Source organism: Microtus pennsylvanicus, chromosome 18 (genome assembly GCF_037038515.1).
Source record: "Microtus pennsylvanicus isolate mMicPen1 chromosome 18, mMicPen1.hap1, whole genome shotgun sequence".
Taxonomy (NCBI): Eukaryota; Metazoa; Chordata; class Mammalia; order Rodentia; family Cricetidae; genus Microtus; species Microtus pennsylvanicus.
In genome coordinates this window covers 29581851-29601378 of record NC_134596.1, presented here as the reverse complement: position 1 = coordinate 29601378, position 19528 = coordinate 29581851, and the positions used below count along the sequence as shown (strand labels likewise).

At 48.4% G+C, this 19528-nt stretch overlaps 1 protein-coding gene and 1 pseudogene across 1 annotated transcript in view; one reads left to right on the top strand and one right to left on the bottom strand.

The window, feature by feature from the left end:
* Positions 1 to 759: 759 nt before the first annotated feature.
* LOC142837454 (inosine triphosphate pyrophosphatase pseudogene) lies at positions 760 to 1351 on the bottom strand (annotated as a pseudogene).
* A 6581-nt stretch (positions 1352 to 7932) lies between these two features.
* Ap3b2 (adaptor related protein complex 3 subunit beta 2) overlaps positions 7933 to 19528 on the top strand; it is a 35546-nt gene continuing 23950 nt past the window's right edge. The window contains exons 1-4 of the mRNA XM_075952409.1: positions 7933 to 8582; positions 17791 to 17866; positions 17998 to 18072; positions 18376 to 18471. Of these exons, the coding sequence (XP_075808524.1) occupies positions 8470 to 8582; positions 17791 to 17866; positions 17998 to 18072; positions 18376 to 18471 (360 nt within the window). The 5' untranslated portion in view covers positions 7933 to 8469. The remainder of the gene's footprint in view (positions 8583 to 17790; positions 17867 to 17997; positions 18073 to 18375; positions 18472 to 19528) is intronic.

Sequence of the window (19528 nt, the reverse complement as noted above, 5' to 3'; positions counted from 1 at the left end):
CCATTATATGAATGATATTTAATAGCTGATTCAAATAAAGATGCCTTAGAGAAAATGTTTGAAGAAGTAAAGGAAATTTTGCCTTGTTTGGGATTACAAATTGCTCCTGAAAAAAATACAAATTAGAAATTCTATTAATAACTTAGAATATAAAATAGGTCTACCAAAAAAATCGGTCTACCAAAAATTTGACCTCAAAATGTGCAAAGTAGGAGAGATCAATTGCAGACTCTTTTTTTCCCTCAAACAGATATACCATTTATTCTGGAAACATGCCTTCCAGAATTTACATTTGCTGCATTCTCAAATCAAAGGTTGTGTATTTCTTTGCCAATCTTCAACCCAGCTAAGAAGTGTGAACACCCAAAGTTCTCTCAGGATCCCAGAGGCTGCAAGAGCAACTCTGGCTTTTTGTTTTGTTTTTGAGACAGTATCTTACTATGTAGCTCTGGCTGTCCTGGAACTCACTATCTAAACCAGGCTGGCCTTGAACTCACAAAGATTGTCTGCCTCTGGCTCCCACATTCTGGGACTAAAGGTGTGCGCCACTATGTCTGGTCAAAGGAAACTCATGAATCCTAAAGGGCAAGAGTTTAATAACAACTGGCCCAGAGTTCTCCTATGCAGAGCAAACTGCTCCACCAGACCTGGCTGCTGAAGCTGCCTATAACCCCAGGCAAAGGGAAACCCAGAGAAATACCTGCCAGGAGTGCCTGCCTCCTGGGGAGCTCAACAGTAGTCCTCCCCATCCCCAAGTCTTTACTGGTTACCAGCCCCAGCAGTCATGCTAAAGTGCTTTAGTAGCTTGAGCAGGGTCCTGAACCGATGAGAAATGGTGTTTTTCTCAGCTTTTGGCATCTCTGCATATGTTTACTCCTTTACATCAGGCTGAAAGCAGGGATCCCAGCCAAAGTTCCTGGAGCCTCCGGCCCGCGGTCTGGTCCCTGAACAGGAGGACTGGCTGGCTTGGGTCCCCAGTGCTGAGGGTAAATGTACAAAGAGCATAGGCTGATTTGTCCTCAAAGCCGGCCAGGAGCTGGTGGAGACCTTCAGGCTTTAGCTTCTCTAGAAACCATTTTATGTAGGGGCCAGGAAGCGCCCCCGCCCCCACCGAGGGCATTAAAGGACAGACAGGTATCCTCCATCAGTACAGGACCCTGAACCTGGCGAGCTGCCTCCAAACACTTCTGTATGGAAATTTCACCCCGCTCTCCCTGATACTCAGGCAGGTCAGTTTTCTGTGCCACCAAAGTGCACAGAAACTTATCTCCTAGAATCTGAACGAACTCCCCCAGCTTGTTTGCGTTTTCGTCACAAACACCATCTTCTTGCCCACCAAGGACGAGGCCATTGCAGGGGCTGGTTATGGCAGAGTATCCAATTGCAGACTCTTTCAATGATTGCTGAGAGACATTGCTCATCCATGGCCCACTATTGGCGTAACAAAACCAGAACTGAGTAATTTGTTCCAAACCTTGAAAGCTGACAAGGACTTAAATAGTTCAAGACAACTGGCTGAGAGTGAACAGGCTTTGCTGGAAAAGAAATTACAGGAGGCACATGTGGATCATTTGGATCCAGAGCTTGAATGCATTTTTGGTTATTTTACCCTCCATGCATTCTCCTTCAGGAATATTAATGCAGAGAAAAGATATTATTTTAGAATGGATCTTTTTACCACATAGACAGAGTAAAAAATGAGAAACGTATGTTTGCTTCTAAAAGAAAAATTAAGACTTCATTAATTAGCAGGAATTGCAATACCTTTTACTAATGATGAAATTGACTCATTATGGGCAGAATTTGAACATTGGTGAAGAGCTCCTAGTTAATTTTTGGAAGAAATTAACAAGTATTCCAAAAGCAAGAGAATTCACTTTATAAAGAGAACTAACTGGATCTTCCTTACATTGTATAGGGAATACCACTATCTGGAATCCTTACATTCTATACTGATGCAAATAAATCAGGAAAGGCAGGTTATCAGTTAGGAAATTTAAGTGAAATCGCTCAAATCCCTTATGATACTGTCATGATCATACAGAACTGACTCTATTATTTATTCAGCTACAAGATATAATCAAGAATAGAAATCATCATATATTTAGCACACATCCAATCATATATGAGCTTTTGTTTTCTGTTCTTCTTTACTTGATTTTTGCATTGATTTGGGCTAATTGAATCCAGGTTATTTTAAGCAGAGTGTTGGGGGTGGAGTCAGCTTAAGGACACAGATTGTGCATAGGATAAGAAAATGCAAATTTTGAGCTACAATGTCAGAATATCTTTTATAAAATAATGTAGCCTTGATTCAAACAAAAGACTACTTGCCAATCTGAGATAAAACCCATAGTTTTGATTTGTAAGCCCAATCTAGTGCTTACACAACATAAAGATCTTCAAACAGGCCAGGCAGGTATAAGGGCCAAGAGACCAGCTCCAGTCCCTACCCAGAGTTCCAAAGGTGAAAGGCTTCTCAGAGGCAAAGGAGGGGTAAAAGATTTCTACAATAACTTCACACGCAATCTGAGGATCATGCTTTTCTTTTAATATGCTCTTTATTGTTCTGTTTCTACTCTAATAATGTTGTCCTACTTCTAAATCCTCTTAGCTTTTTTTTCTAGCTTCTTCTATTCTAGTTTCTCAAAACTAGAGGCAGAAGGACAGGCATGCCGTGCAGACTGAGGAATGAGGTTGGATATTTATTTAGTGGGTTATGGAAGGGAAGGGGAAAAGGGAGAAGAGCAGGGAGAGGGAGAGAAGGGGGAGAAGGGGAAAAGTTGGGAGAAGGGAGAGACCAAAACTGCCTCTTTGAGAGGGAGATGGAAAGGAAGGGACTCAGGCTGGAAGCTGAAGATCAACTTGCCTGGGCTACAGGGGAGGGAGTGGGTGTGGCTTGTCTCTTAAAGGGACAGAGAAAAGCATTACAAACATTCATATATTGATAAATGTCAGCTTATCCAAAGATGCCGCAGTCGTAAAAAGTTTCTACGTGTAATAAGAGTTTCCAACTCCACAGAGCAAAACCTATATAGGATGAAAGGGAGACAATTCTGCCCCTGTACTTAGCAGGAACTCTTACCTTTCCCCTTAACACACAGAAAACTGTAGAAAAAATAAAGTTAATATAGTCAGAGGTGATTTGAGCAATATCACCACCACCTTGACCCAGCGTGTGCTCACAGAACACTACATTCAAACATGCTAAATACACTTGCAAGGGTGCAAAGTGTGTCCCCTAAAACAGAGCATATAGCAAACTTCAGTAATTCATGGGATTGAAAGCTAGCTCCCGTCCTTGTCCAAGGCAGCGTGGAGATGAAGCCTTGAATTCTCCGAGGCCAGTGAGGAGTGAGGGAATGGAGCTGAGGAGAATGGGCGGTCATGGATGTCAGAGACCAGATGTTGAAAGGTGGGAGGAGGGGAAGGAGGAGCCATTTACCTACCTGGACCCCGGCCCTCAGGCTCTGGCATTTTGCCCACTCCACGGTCATAGGGGAAGTGCCACTGCCTCACTCAGATTGGCTAGGACAGCAGTGCCCAGAATCTGGTCCCAGAACTTCCTGCTTAGCCCATTTATCTGCCTGATCCATGGAAACTTGTTCTCTTTCCTCTGATCACAGAAGACGAACGTCTCATAAGGAGTGAAGTGGTCACTAAAAGGTAAGCAGCTTGGCTATGAGTTCAGATTGGGGTGGGGGGTGACAGTAGCCGGAGTCCCCAGAAAGGGGAAAATGGTCAGAAGAGTTGGGCTTCCGCTCTGACCTTGCTTTAGCTGTAGGTACCTGGCTGGGAGCAGTGACCCCAAAGTCAGTCACAGAGACACCCTGTCACTGCTCTGTTTCTGATAGCCAGGGTGACAGAAAGAAGGACTCAGGCCTCCAAGCCTGGATCCCCAACAGGGTGGGCAGCATTTTCAGGCCCTGGGCGGTGGAATTGGAAAACTTGTGTCCCAGGCTCTGATGATTCCAGGGTGTTGCTCTTTCTGCTTTTAACAACTAAATGAATGAATGAATGAATGAATGCTAAAGGCAAGGGTAGCTGCTCCTCTAGTCAGGAAGTAAACAGATGGTGGGGGCTGGAGGTGGGATTAAATGTATCATTCAAGAGATCCTGGCATTCTAGAGACAGTCCCATACCCTGGCTAAGTCAGATCAGCTCAGTCTGATCTCTGCTTCTACCACTTTTTAGACTTAACCTTAACAACCTCCCCAGACCCATTTATCCCTTCTTCCTAATGAGAATGACAGTAGGATCTACATGACATTGTTGTTGGGGATAACTGGGGTCGCCATATAGCTTTGATAACAGGCATTATTTTTCATTATGGGTGGAACAGCAGCCATGGACCTGGAGCCCTGTTTGAAAGGGCAAAGGCCCAGCTAATGGCAGCCAGAGAGGCCCTCTGCCTTCAGCCCCCACAGTGGGAAATTTGAGGGAGAGTCTGGGCTTTCTGGTTGAGTGATTCCTTTTAATCTGTGAGGCAAGGGTCACAGGGGGTCACCAGCCTTTGGGACTTATTGTTCTTCTCCTCTCAACTGAGAAAGATATTCTCTGCTGCCCTCCACTGCAGGCAAAAGTGCAAGTTCAGGAGCCAACTAGACCTTAGATAAACCATAGATAAACCCTCTGGCCTTGTAAGGATCACAAAGAGCTCTCAGTGCTTCACAGTGGTCAGGTGATGCCCAGCTCACCAACATTATTTTCCCCAGGTTACATATAAGGAAGTTGAGGTTGAGAGAGAAGGGACTTTTTGATGTCCCATATGGAGAGGTGACAGGTCTCTCAACCTGCAATCAGCCAGCTAGAGCAGGTTTATGCACATCACCCAGAGCAGGGAGGACAGGGAACGAACCCTGTGGTGATGACTGGTTTTTCTCTCCCTAGATGAGCATCACATGCCAGGTAAATGGAGCAGAAGTCCTTGCCTCATCTTGTCTCCTCCCCAGGCAGGGTACCAGCGGTCTCAACAGGGGCCAGGACAGTCCCCTGCCTTCCATAGCTGTGACTTCTGCTTGACCCCGTGTGTATGGGATGGGAGGGGAACTGGGAGGAAGGTGTTCTCCCTATCTGGTGGATGTTAGAGAGAATGACCCCTAACCAAGGGCACAAGGACACAGAGATGCCCAGAGTCCTGGGGTCAGGGGTCACTTGTTGGTCTCATGTCCTTTAGCAATCCCTAATATAGTGCTCCCCACTCTCTCTCTCCTCTGAAACCAAAGCTCAGGTAGAACCAGGGCACTGAAATTATCCTTCCAAGTTTCCAGCGCCCTCTGTTCCCAGTAAAGATGAGAGACTAAACTGAAATTTTCAGTGTCTTATATATTAAAAAAAAAACCACAGTATTTATTTAGTACATGTGATGCAGGATGGTCACATGGGCACAGGTTAGCTGTGTGTACTGTAGCAAGATTTGTCAGTCCTCAATTTCCTCCTGAAAATGAGAATACTACATCTATCTTGAGAACGATAGCAAAGCGTGAAAGAGTGCACACTGGCTACTGAGGTTATTAGACTTGGGAGGTGTCTACCATGGTCCAGATCTCACTGAAGTTTTCCTGTTTCTTCAGGCCTACTTCTCAACCCAGGTACCTGCTGACACCCAGAGTCCAGTGCTGCTTGTAGGCACACCAAGATGGAAGACCGATGAGGAAGGAGATCCGGAAACCGGGAGAGGGAGGAGAAAAGAGTGGCAGGATTTGGGGATATGGGGATAACTGTGTGGTGAGGAAGTCCCAATTGCTTCACAGTATGGGATCCTTAAGGGTCACTCAGACCAGGGTACATCTGTGGTTTTCAGATCTCTGGAGTCCCTTTTGGGTACGAAGGCAGGAAGCGGTGAAGACCTTCTGCCTAGGGCCCTACCTCAAGCCAGGTCTACCTCTGTGATGAGCAGAATGACCCAGCTGTGCCTCTGCATCCACCCTGTAGTCTGTGCCATTTCTCCTCTTAGACCCTGGCTGGGGCATCCAGGACCTTGAAGTTCTTCTTCTCTGAGGCATTCATGGGTCAGCACTTCCAGGAGGTGGAGTTAGACAAAGGGGACCCTCAGCCTGGAGACCTCTTCCTGTTCAGATTACAGTCTCCTAAGGCACAGTGGCTTGGAGCCCACGTGGGTGTTTACTGCGGCCACGGAGAGATCATACACTTTGAGGGTGAGCGAAAATGAATTTGGTGAGTTATGGGGTGGGGACTGCCCTGGGATGAAAGTGTAGGTCTCTAAAAGGGGGGGAGGGGCAGCCCAGGTGTGGCACTTCAGTTTGAGGAAATGCCAGCTCCTGTTTGCACTGGGCTCCGCTATCCCCACAGGCAGGACCTCCAGCAGCAGCGCTGGACTCCAGACCCTTCTGGGTTACTGTGAAGGTGTGGTGTGCAAACAGGGTCACCGGGCACTGCAGCGTTCTCGAAGGCTCTGGCGAGTGCTTCGCAGACGCCGCCGCATTGACCCTGAGGAGTTGGAGCGTCGGGTGCGAGAAGCTATGGACAGTGATCCTCCTCCCTACCATCCAACAAGCAGCAACTGCGTGCACTTTGCCCTGAACCTGCTGGGCATGGATTCAGTAAGTGCCTCTCCTCTAGCTGTACATCCCCATGCCAGCCCCAAGTTTGCTAACAAATGCCAACCTGCTCCAGCAAAATTCAGCCGTTCCTCACCCCTTCTACATTCAGACCAGGTTCCTCTAAACTGCAGGTCTTTCACTCTGGCATCCCAAACACCCCAGAAGAAAATCACTGTGCCTACTTGTTGAAGTTACACACTATGAAGCCCCTTTGAGCCCCTTGCCAGGCTGGCCTCAAGCCCCAGTTCTTATATCCTGGCCAGACATATTTACTGAATAATACCAATCTCCTGCCCCAGTGCTAGCCCAACCCCTTATTCTTCTTCCTTCGGTAGAACTTTCTGGAAGGACACACCAAGACCAAGTTCTCAGCACAAAGGAGAATTACCCCAGAGGGACAAATACAGGGAATAGGAGACAAGGGAGAGGGGAGAAAGGGGCAAGGGAGAGGGGAAGATGTATTTCCCCAGAGGAACAAAGGACTGCCTTTGGATAAAGGGGAGGCAGATGTGGCCCATAGGCAAATGGCAGCTTATGAAGGGAAAAGGGTAAGTCCTTGTTAGGATGAGTTGGCTTGCTTTGATTGGGTATGCTAATTAGGGTGGACAAAAGGGCCTTTTGATTGCTGAGTTTAAATATTTTGATACTGGACCTTGGTGGTCAGCCTCAGGAAGATGAAGTGAAATAGTTCTTGGTGGCAGCTTAGGAACATAATCTAACAGTCAGCAGGGTGAGGGAATGGGGAGGACAAGACCAGTCAGAGCCTTGTTTGCCATACTGGGCCCACTAGAGAGAGCCCTTCACCTCCTATTGACCCAAAGTTCAGCTTTCTGAGTTCCACCCATTTCAAAGCAGCCCACAAATTCTGATCTTGGAGTTTTGAGATTCCTAGTTCTACAAATCAAGACAGCCCTTGGGAAGTCTTCCAGTCTCTAGGCCTTACTGGGGTTCCAGCCACTCAGCTTCATGGCCAAACTCTAGCCCAAAGATATGTGACCCATACATCAGCCTAGCTTAGGGCTTTCTCTCCATCCAGCCCTGTTCCTTCCTTGCTTCCTTCTCTCTCTCTCTCACCCTTTCCTTCCCTCCCTTGGATCACGAAGCCCCTGAGACCCGGAGGTTAGACTAGACCCTAACACAGTCTGTTACTTCTCCCTTCCCTCCTAGATGCCAATGGACGTGGACTTAACCATGGATTAACGTGACCTTGGGCCCTACTGAGCGGGCCAGAAGAGGCTTCAGAAAGAATCATTAAAGTATTTTCTAAAACCTAAATAAGACGTTAGATGTTCTCTCTACTTCATCTGGAATTACTCTGCTCCCAGAATGCCCTTGTGCTTGCTTCCTGGGTCAGCCTGCCCTTAAATTCCTCTTCTTCCAGGAAGCTGCTAAGCTTCTCACATAGTAGGCAGGTGGCCACCAGAGGTATTTAGGCTGTGTGAAAAATGAGGTTGGAAAGGTACCATCCCTAATTCTCCAAGGCTGATGTTTCAATCAGTGCCTTCTTTCAGAGTACCCCCCTTCCTTCACTGCGTGGGTGGGCGGACCCTTGGAGGTCAGGTGATCAGGGTTGGCGACAGGAGGTCCACGTCCCTCCCAAGGCTGTGCTGGTTCACTGTCAGACCTGCAGGTGCTTGAAGTTGCTTTAAGTGCGGAGACATGGGTGTCAGGGGGTTCTGAGAGATTGGGGCGAGGCAGGCGCTGTTCCTCCTCCCGGTGAGCTCACCCCAACCCCTGCACTCTACGGTGGTTCTGGTGCCTTTAAGAATCTCAGAGTGCAGCCCTGATTGCTGAATCCGCGCGCAGCCTCCGCCGCGCAGATTTGCAGCGCTGCAGAGCTAGGCCTGCGTCCCCTGCCTCGGCCATAGCCCAGTCCAGCCGCTCACTCGCCCCGCAGTGCAGACCCATGTCGGCCGCCCCAGCCTACAGCGAAGACAAGGGCGGCTCGGCCGGCCCCGGGGAACCGGAATATGGCCATGACCCGGCGAGCGGCGGGATCTTCTCCTCCGACTACAAGCGGTGAGCTAGGGAAGCGCAGGCCCGGACACGGTCTACGTGCGGGCACCATGGACAGCGCCCGGGAGGCCCAAGACTGGCCCGTTAGGCTCTGCGCAGGGTCGCCTTAAGCGACCCAGGGGACCCGAGGCTGGTGAGGGAGGGGCCAGCAAGGCGGGGTTCTCAAGGAACAGCTGCCCCTATATCCCTGCTTTGCAACCTTTATTCACTGGTTGAGTTGGTTCAAGGAGAAAATCAAAACAAAACCCCAAACCCAGCACCGTGGGGGAGGGGCCTAAATTCGTGAACTGGAGTTTTAGTCTGGGCTGCTTCAGGAAGCCAGCTCAGGCTGTAGACTGAGAAACTGGCTCCTCCTACAAATTCATCCCCCCCCCCCCATCTACCACCTCATTCTTCCTCTTCCCACCCCACCCCTCACTGCGCTGTGATTCAGCCCTGCTTGTCTAAAGTATGGTTCAGCCCCTGCCCTCTGACTCACTCATTTATTCGTTCATGAATTCAATAGCAATCATTTATTAGAGGCCTACGTGCGGACCTGCTCGTCAGGCAATACAGCAGTGAACAGGTGAGCACAGATTGCTCTGAAGGAGCAAGAATGAAGTAGTGGCCATTCAGCTTCTAGGGTCAGCAGGGGAGTGTGAGGCTGCTTCCGTTTTTAGGGAACACATAAGAAATGGGTCTGGGGTCTCAGGGAAATGACCACACAATCCAAAGCACTAGGGGCAAGCAAATTGTCTTCTGCAGAGGGGGATTCGGGCTGGCAGGTGCACCTAGTGGGAATCCCCCTGGATTTTTACTACCAATGAAACGGTTACTCTGTCCTTCACTCTGGGTGGGCAATACTAGGCCTCACAGCTTAGATGGGTGCTAACAACATCGAACCCTGTGCAAGTGATAATCAAAGTGTAATTTTTGAGAACAGGGTGCAGCTTTTTTTGTTTGTTGGTATGTTTTGTTTTATTTTGAGATCAACTTTCTGTGAGTTCCTGGCTGACCTGTGTAGCAGGAATAATAAAAACCCAGAGATGAAAATTAGGATTCAACCTGAAAACCATAAAAGCAACCAGGCCACTAGAGATGTCTTACCGCCACCAAGGCTGGGCAACCATAAACAGACTAAGCCTCTCTTGGCTCAGTGGGCTAGCTCAGTCAGTAGAGCATGAGACTCTTAATGTCAGGGTCTGGCTTCGAGCCCCATGCTGGGTAACAAAAGTAGCATGAATAATAAAAAACCCAAGGCAAAAATTGGGGTTCAACCTGGCAACTAGAAAAGCAAAATAGCCAAGCCACTAGAGACATCTTACCTCTACCAAGGCCAGGTAACTGCAAACTAAGCAGACAGCCTCTCTCTCTCCTCTCATTTTCTATTCCTTCTAGTGCTGGGATTAAGGGAGTATGACTCCCTAGTGCTGGGATTAAAGGTGTAGACCACCACTACCTGGCTTTGTTTCTGCATTGATCTTGTGTAGCCCAGGGTGGCCTTGAGCTCACAGAGATCCAAACGACTCTGTCTCCCAAATCCTGAGATTAAAGGCGCGTGTCACCATTGCCTGACCTCTAGTGGCTTTGGCTTTGCCTCTGGTCTTCACAAAAGATTTATTTATCAAAAGAAAAATTACATACCACTACAGTCCTGGAACTCACTCTGTAGATCAGGCTGGTCTTGAACTCACAGATCCACCTGTCTCTGCCTCCCAAGTGCTGGGATTAAAGCTCTGTGCCAAGACCACCTGGCACAGGATGCAGCCTTGGGCACACACTTTAATCTTAGACAAATGTTAGGCTATGAGTCTGTCCAGAATTCGTGGCTCCCGGGACTGCAGGATTCTGTTGAGAAGAGGAAACCTGAGAAAAAGGAGATGGAGCCTGTGCTCTCTCTCTCTATGTAACAGTTTAGTAAAGACTCCCATTGGTAGAAAAGACAGTACAGCTGGGTGCAGTGGTGCTCACCTTAACCCCAGCAATCAGGAGGTAGAGACAAGAAGAGCTCTTTGAGTTCAAGACCAGCCTGGTCTACATAGCCAGTTCCAGGACAGCCAGAGCTACAAATAAATAATAAATAAATAACCATATTTTACTTATACTTCTTACAGCCTGGAGGACTAAGGAAAGCAATATGTAGGTTCTTCTGGTGTCAGCACAGTGTGGCTGGAATCACCAGAAGACACTAGAATGAATGAGGGTTCTAAGCAGGGGCTCTCACCAGATTTGTGTATTGGAAGAATCTCAGGCTGGATTGAGGAAAGTGAAAGGGGGGAGCAGGCTGGAGAGGTGATGGCTCAGTGGTTAAAAGCACCTGTGGCTCTTTCAGAGGACCGGGGTTCGATTTCCAGTACCCACATGTTGGCTCATGACTACCTCCGATTCCAGCTCCAGAGGGTCTGATGCCCACTTTTGACTTCCTTGAACACCACACAAACATGCACACGATACCCATGCTTACATACAGGCAAAACACTCACAACTATGAAATAAAGAAATAAATAAACCTTTAAAAAAAGAAAGAAAGTGATCTGAGTTGAGCAAGAGATAAGGGAAAATGTCAATTAGAGTTAAGTGGCTGGCGTGAGGCCAGACTAAAAGCAAGCCTGTTTAAACCGAAGCTCTCAACTGTGTCGGCTAACTGAATGCAGCATTCACAAAAAGTTTGGCAGCAGTAAAGGATTCTGAACCCAGAAAACCTGAAATGAATTCAAAATCAAAAACATAATGGAAGTGGGGAGTCCTGACCTGTCCTGCCTACTGTGACTTTACTGCAGTTGTAACTCTAAACAGAACATTGCACGCTACAACTCTGACCTGATCACACCAGACACTGACACTGCCTGACACACCTTGGTGCACACGGGAGACTCTCCCTGGAGATTGACATGCCATGAGCCACAGCACTTTCATACAAAAATCTCTGCTTTTACAGAAACATAATGGTTTAATTACAGAACTGGGGACTCCTGACATGGTCCTACCCTTATTCTTCAGCATGGATCAAGTCAGTGTGTCTTTGGATGTAGTGTTACCCAAGCAAGCACATCCGTGTCATTTGTATGCAAATTTACTTTAGTCCTGAACGGTAACCTTATTTGTGATAAATATCCGGTTTTGTTATCTTGTTATTATTTTTATGTGTATGTGTGTATATATGCGTGTGAAGTGTATGTGGTGTACATGCACATGTATGTGTGGGTGGGCATGTTGCAAAACTGCAGGGAGATATCCTCCGCCTTGTTCTTTGATGCAGGGTCTCTCACTGAACTGAGCTCACAGATTTCTTCTAGGTTGGCAGCCACCATGCCCAGAGATTCTGCTCTCTCCATGTCCTCTCTGTGCTGGGTTAGAGGGGTGAACAGGACCATGTCTGGCTTTTACATGCGTGCTGGGATCTGAACTCTGGTCTTCTGTGCCAGCACTATTAATTGCTGACTCATCTCTCCAGCCCCAAAAACTGTTTTAATTTCTTTTGGATTGATTGCCAGTCAATGCTTGATGTGTGTGCCTGCTTTAGATCCCTGCAGACGGAGTCATGTAAAAGTTTCTCAGGTGCAAAGCTGTGCTCAGTAGAAATGCTAAGATGTCCTGACCCACACTAGGGAGACAGGGGGACATAAGGGCTTTCTTTCCTATCGCTTTGATCAAACATCTGACAAAAGCAATTTAAGCAGGGGGTTATTTTAACTCATAGGCTGAGGATATGTGTTGGGGAGATGTGATGGCAAGGGTTTGAGGCTGGACATAGGACAACCTCAGTCATGAAGCCAAGAAGATGAATGAATGGTGAGCTTCATATTCTCTCTCTCTCTCTCTCTCTCTCTCTCTCTCTCTCTCTCTCTCTCTCTCCCTCTCTCTCTCTTTCTCTCTCTCTGCTGCTGTAATTCTTTTAAATTTGTTATTTTTGTTTTATGTATATGGGTGTTTTGCATGCATGCTTGTCTGTGAACCACACATGTGCCTGGTGTCTGTGGAAACCCCTGTAAGTGGAGTTACAGACACCTGTGAGCTGCCATGGGGGTGCTGGGAATAGAACCTGGGTCGTCTGGAAGAGCAGTCAAAACTCCTAACCACTGAGATTTTTACAGCCCCCACTTTCTCTTTTTTATTCAGTCACATGCCCCCATCATGGGAAGTTGCCCCTTACACTTAGGATGGATCTTCCCATGTCTATTGGAGCAATCTAAATATTCCCTCACAGACAAGCCTGCAGGTTTGGTGTTTTGTTTTGTTTTTTTTTTTTTTAGATTATTCTATATCCTACAAACTCACATTCAAGATTAACAGCACAAACTGCTTTGGAAGGATTGATGAGGAATGAAAGCCTGGGCCGGAGTGAGCAGGGATGTATGAGATTCCTAGGAGGACAGAAGCACCGTTCTGAGGAAATTTACCGTTCAGTCATGGCTATGAGATTTGGAGTGAAAAAAGAAACTCTTCCCCTGACCCTCTCATGTGCCCAGAGACTGGGATGGGCTCAGTCCCTGTCCCCAGCCATCTGTACCTCCTGTGGCTTTGCTTCTGAGCCTTGAGAGGGAAACCAGAGCCTCCCACCTGGCCAGTGTTTAGTTACCGAGTTTCAGGGCGGGCCTTCTGGTGGCCGTGGGCAGGACGAGCAGTCCCAGCTGGCTGCCAGCTTAGTTCTCTCTTGGAGCTGGACCTGATGCCAGATGCAGCGATTCCTGCAGCTCCCCGGGACGGTAGTGAGGCCAGGGGCCAGTGGGGCTGAGCAGGAGGAGGCTTCCAGTCCTGTGCTTGGTCCTGAAGGTGGGCCCCCACCCTGGTACCAGGCCCTGAAGCCTGAGGAACTTCGGTGGCTGCAGGCTCCTGAGGAAGACACAACCCCAGAAACATCGATAGAAGGACCTTGCCCTGAGGTTGGCCAAGGCCAGACCCAGAGCCAGCCATTAAGGTACAGAACATCCTGCCTCTGCCCCCAGAGAACTGAGGTCAGGGAATGGGTGGCTGCTACTTTCAGACCAGCTCCCTGGTTTTTTTGTTTGTTTGTTTGTTTTTTTGGTTTTTCGAGACAGGGTTTCTCTGTGGCTTTGGAGCCTGTCCTGGAACTAGCTCTGTAGACCAGGCTGGTCTCGAACTCACAGAGATCCGCCTGCCTCTGCCTCCCAAGTGCTGGGATTAAAGGCGTGCGCCACCACCACCCGGCCCCAGCTCCCTGTTTAACCTCCTTGGTAGAATAGCGCCAGGCACGTATTCAGGCTTCAGGCTTGAGGGGCTTCAGGTAGAGGTCACAGGACACCTGAGGGTGAGATAAACTCTGAGCAGAGGGAGAGGGTGAAACATTCAAGGCTTCAAGGCCCATCTTGACTGCCCTACCCCAAGCTCTTGCTGGAGTAGTCTCAGGATAAGGTTTGGAGACAGAAACAAACACAATCCAAGTTTGAGCAGCCTCTCTGGGTGTGCTGACCTTAACTTGGGGAGGGAGCCCCGTGGGCCACTGAGGGGTGGGTGGATGTGTCTGATCCCAGGGTCATGTTTGATACACTGGAGGGCTCTAGCCACAGTCAGGAGAGTCTGATAACCCAGAGTAGGTCAGGGGTCAGGTCAGAATGAGTGCAAGGTAAAGGGATCCGACTGGGAAGTGAATATTTCATGATCTCAGGGCACTGCTGTGTTCCTCTCCCTTCCTCTGCCTCCTGGGAATGTGAAGCCAGTGGGAGCAATGGGAGAAAAAGAGGGGTGGGGTCCATCACGCTCCAGGAGGAGAAGGCCACCTCACTCCAAGAGGGTTGTGGGCATTTGAAGATCAATCCTGCCAGCTCTGTTTTATACCCAGTGTCCCTCCCTTCGGCCAAGAGCCTAAAATGTATTACCAGTTTTGTGGGTGGGATGGCCTAGGGTGTGTGCTTTTGACAGGGGCCTGAGACATTTGGGGCATGGCAAGGACACCCATGTGTGAAGCAGTCAGCTTCTAGGGAACACTGACAGTTAAGAGATTGGCCTGCTCTGTCCACTGCAGGCCATTGCCCTACCCCATACCACACCAGGCTGGGCCTCAGGCGGTCAGAGGATCTCCTCATCTGACTTGAAGTCCCCTGGCCATTCTGGTGAATGAGCCTGGAGTAACCAAATTTGTCAAGGTTGTATATGTATTGTATATGGCTGTGGTGACTGTACGGGGCCTGTGTATATAGGGTAGCATGGGGAGGATGGAGTGGTCTCTTACGGCATATGTCTATAGGTGTGTAGGTGAAATGTGTCTGGGGTTTGTGCCTTGAGAGTGCTTCTGTGGAAGGCTGCTGTATTGTTTTGTATTTGTGTGAGCGTGTGTGTTTCCTTGGGGCTTGTGGGTATGTGTCTGCAGTTTCACGTATATGATTATTTGTGTCTTTGAGGGATGTGTGTGGGATATGTCTCTATCTCTGGGGTACGGGTAGACCCACAGGAGTGGACACATATGTGGTACATGTGGGCGGTACTCATATGTGAGTTAAACATGGAGTGTCTATTTGAGGGGTACAACAGTGAGCACTGAGATGTGGGGAAAGCTGGTACCCACCTCTGTCAGCTCCCAAGACTCTAAGTTATGCCAGTGACTCAGTGGAATTGTTTGTGCTTCTGCCCACACCTCAGCTCAACACCCCTGAGTGACTGTAACCAGGTCTGTGTCTGGGAGTGTTGTGTGACAAGAACAGATACAGATTCACTCCAGATGTGGCACCAGAGACAGACCAAAGAAACAATCCTACCTAAGTCCAGCTCAGTGAGCCAGGGAATTCCAGGAGTATGGGTGAACAGCTACCCACAAAGGTAGCTGGGTCATCAAAAAATCCAGTCCAGCGTGGGCAACAGCTCCCAAAAGCTGTATCCCTGGAGATCCCTGCATATTTCTGAGTGGGCTTGTGGAAGAGTCTCCTCTCTCCAAGATGGCTACCTCTGCGCAATTATAGGGTGGGGCCTGGTGAATCCCATGTCCTGATCTTATAAGTTTCATATACTTCCTGAGTCTTACAGAGCCTGCCATCAGGAAGTACAGTTTCTTTAAGAAATAACTCCCCTGATGGTAGTGAGAGGGACAAAGTGGTTGTCTTATGGTCTTTGCTTTAAGAGCACCAAAAATTTTTTGGTGTTGGGGCCACCCAGGAAAGGGCACTTTGAGCTAACACGTACAGGGCTGGATGCATTCTGCCCATCATCTGCCAGCTAGCAAGGGCCTCTGTGTTCTAAAAGGCATCCTTTTTCTATTTTGCTTTTCTGTCAAAAATCTTTTCAGAAAAGACATTTCCCATGTACATACGTATGTGTTGACTTGGATGTACGACAATGCTTATGTGTGTGCTATGCACACATGCATATGGAGGCTGGTGAGAAACGAAGCCTCCTGAAGTTCTTGGGACATGGGTTTCTCAGTGCTCCTATCCCTCCTCGTTTTTTTTCTGTTAGGCTCACACACATGACTGGCACATGTGTAATGAGATTCTCTTTCTCATGATATAGGTCACTGATTTCTCTGTCTCAACAGCAGACACATTGGCCTCTCTCCTAGGACTGGACATTGTTTCTAGATGTTTTATTTCACCCAGGGGTGTTTTATACCTTCATGAATGGCCACCCAATGCTAACTGACAGGATTGACTTTGGACATGAGGCCACCCATGGAATCTTTGGGAGTTGTCTGGTTCTTGGATTCATTTTGGTCTGTAAGGCCAAGACCTGCAAACATGTTTGGGGAAAGAGCATCATACTCTTCTTTTCTTTTTGTGTGTACAGGGGCACTATGCAGGTGCACATGTGTGTGGGTGCCAGACACCTACCCTGTGTTCCTCAGGAACCGCCCACCTTGTTTATTTGAGGCAAGGCCTCACCCACTGGTTGCTGGCTCTCACTTTTTTGATGAGGTGGACTAGCGATCAAGCCCCAGAGATCCTCCAGTTTCTGCCTCCCAGGTACTGGAATTACAAGCAGTTACCACCGTGTCCTGCTTTTAATGGATGCTGGGAAGCAATCTCAAGTCCTCATGCTCGCATGAAAAGCACATAATGACAAATCTCCCTAGTCTCCTACCCTTGTTTGATACCCAGTTCCTCTCCCTTGGTTCTTCCCATCCATTGAGCTAGGCCTTATCTTTCTACCCCAACCTTTCCTTTGTCCCTTAGCTCTCTGAATTTTGTTGTTGTTGTTGACTGGTTTGGGTTTTGAGACAGGGTCTCACTGTGCCTTGATGCCTGGCCTGGAACTCATAGAGATCCACTTGCCTCCGACTCCTGGGTGAGGATTAAATGTGTGCCCCGTCATGGCTGGTTTAGTTTTCTATGGTTGAAGTAAGAAAGAACCACAAGCTGGGTTATTGACTGGGAACAGGGTCTCCTGGGCTTCCTGTCTCCTATTCCTGAGCCTGGGATGTGACACTGCGCACAGTTCAGGTGGGGGTCAAACCCAGAACTCTGTGCAGCTAAGCAAGCACCCTAACAGCTGAGCTTCATCTCAGATCCTAGATTAGAAACTTTCTGTTTCAGCTCAGAAGGCCTAGAGTCTATAACAAAGGTGTTAGTGTCTTAGCTAGGGTTTCTACTGCTGTGAAGAGACACCATGACCATGGCAACTCTTATAAAGAAAACATTTAATTGAAGGTGGCTTGCTTACACTTTCATGAAGGCATGGCAGTGTGCAGGCAACAGGCTGAAGCCCAGAGAGCTACATCTTGTAAGAAACAGGAAATCAACTGTCACACCGAATGAAGTTTCAGAAAAGAGACCTCAAAGCCTGCCCCCACAGTGACACATTTCCTCCAACAAGGCCACGCCTCCCAGTAGTGCCCTCCCTTTGGGGGCCATTTTCCTTCAAACCACCCCAGTTAGTTAGCAAGGTCATGCTCCCTAGAAACCCAGTGGGGAATCCTTCTGGCTTGCTGGCTATCATCGATGTTTGTTGGCTTACAGACGTAAATCTTCAGTCCTGTGTCTTTACAGTAATTGAGCTATCTTCCCAGCTCACATCCTTGACAAATCAGTTTCCAAAAATTCTAAGGCACTGGGTTAGCACTTCAACATCCTTTCTTTTGGCTAGGGAACACGATCCAGCCCATAACAGTGGCTGGCCCACAAGTCTCTCCTGAACCCCTAATCGGGAGCTTACCTATTTCCACTCCCTGCCTGTATCCCCTGCTCTGGTCCCTCCTTGGACTGGACTTGGCCTGAGTCCTACCTGGACACTGGTGGTGATTCATGCCCATCCTGCTCCTTACCTGACCGTCTATGTGTCCCACCAGGCACGATGACCTGAAAGAGATGTTGGACACCAATAAAGATTCCCTCAAGCTGGAGGCCATGAAGAGGATTGTGGCAGTAAGAGGGGTTTCCCCTGGGTGACGGGCCTGCCTGTCCCAGAGCAGTGACCCTGGGTATGTATCAGGCTTTGCCCTAACCAGTGCTCCACCCCCTCCCCTTTTATTTTCCTCTCTGATCCCAACACACAGATGATCGCCCGGGGGAAGAATGCCTCAGACCTGTTCCCTGCCGTGGTGAAGAATGTAGCCTGTAAGAACATAGAGGTGAGCACCGTCCACAGACGGGCTCCCATCCCAACCCAAGACTCAACTCAAGCTGGGCTGAGGGCAAGGAAGGAAACTATTTAACCCTTGGGGGACTGCCTGCTCAAGCTGTCCCTGTCCTCATGTCCCTGAACTGGATGTCAATCAGGGTAGAGGGCTGGGGACACACTTAAGGCTGCTGTCTCCTACTGGACGAACTTGACCCATGAACCATAGCTGCATGCATGGGTGGTTATGGCATCCTGGGCGGTGAAGGTGCTACCCCCTGCTGGGACACCAGCCAGGACACCTGCTCTCTCCTAGGTGAAGAAGCTTGTCTACGTGTACCTAGTCCGATACGCTGAGGAGCAGCAGGACCTAGCCCTTCTGTCCATCTCTACCTTCCAGCGTGGCCTAAAGGTCAGAGGTCTGCATGGGGCCTGTGCGTCATTGGAACTATATCCATGAATGTCGTGTAGGCTCTGGAGAGCTCTTCCTACTTGCTACAGCAGGAAGGTTCAGAGGAGAGCAAAGGACCAGTGAAGCCTACGCAGGTAGAAGCCAGACTTAGAAAGAACTTGGGATAGGAGCTAGGTGCCCAGAGCCCATGTTACTGCCCCCTGAGATGCCTGTGTGGCTATAACTGGACAACAGACTGGATCCTTTGTAAAGAAGAAAAGGTGGCTGGAGAGATGGCTCAGCAGCCCTTCCAGAGGACCCGGGTTTATTTCCTAGCAACCACATGGCAGCTCACAACTGCCTGAGAGTGCGTCCACCTCCAGGGAATCCAGCACCCTCGCATAGACATACACGCAGCCAAAACACCAATGCACATAAAATAAAATAAAGGTTTATCCATCTCACAGCCCTGGAAGCTGGAAGGTCCAAGGCCAGGAGGAGGGCACATCGGCAAGGGCTTTTTGGCTCTTCAGAGTCCCAAGGTGACACAGGGTGAGAGGGACACATACAAGAGACAGAGCCATTCTATTTATTTATTTATTTATTTATTTATTTATTTATTTATTTATTTATTATGTATGCAATATTCTGTCTGTGTGTATGCCTGCAGGCCAGAAGAGGGCACCAGACCCCATTAAAGATGGTTGTGAGCCACCATGTGGTTGCTGGGAATTGAACTCAGGACCTTTGGAAGATCAGACAATGCTCTTAACCTCTGAGCCATCTCTCCAGCCCGACAGAGCTATTCTTAAGGCATTAATCTGCCCATCCAGAGCCTCCTGACACAGCCACTTTTTAAAGGTCCCATCTCCCAAAGTTGGTCTTAATACCTCCGGGTAGGGATTACATCTCAACTTAAGTTTTAGTGGGTTTATTTTTATTTTTTTACTATATATTTATTTACTATAGGTACAGGGGCTTATTTTTATTTTTTTTAATATATATTTATTTACTATAGATACAGTACTCTGTCTGCATGTGAGCCTACAGGTCAGAAGAGGGCACCAGATCTCATTAC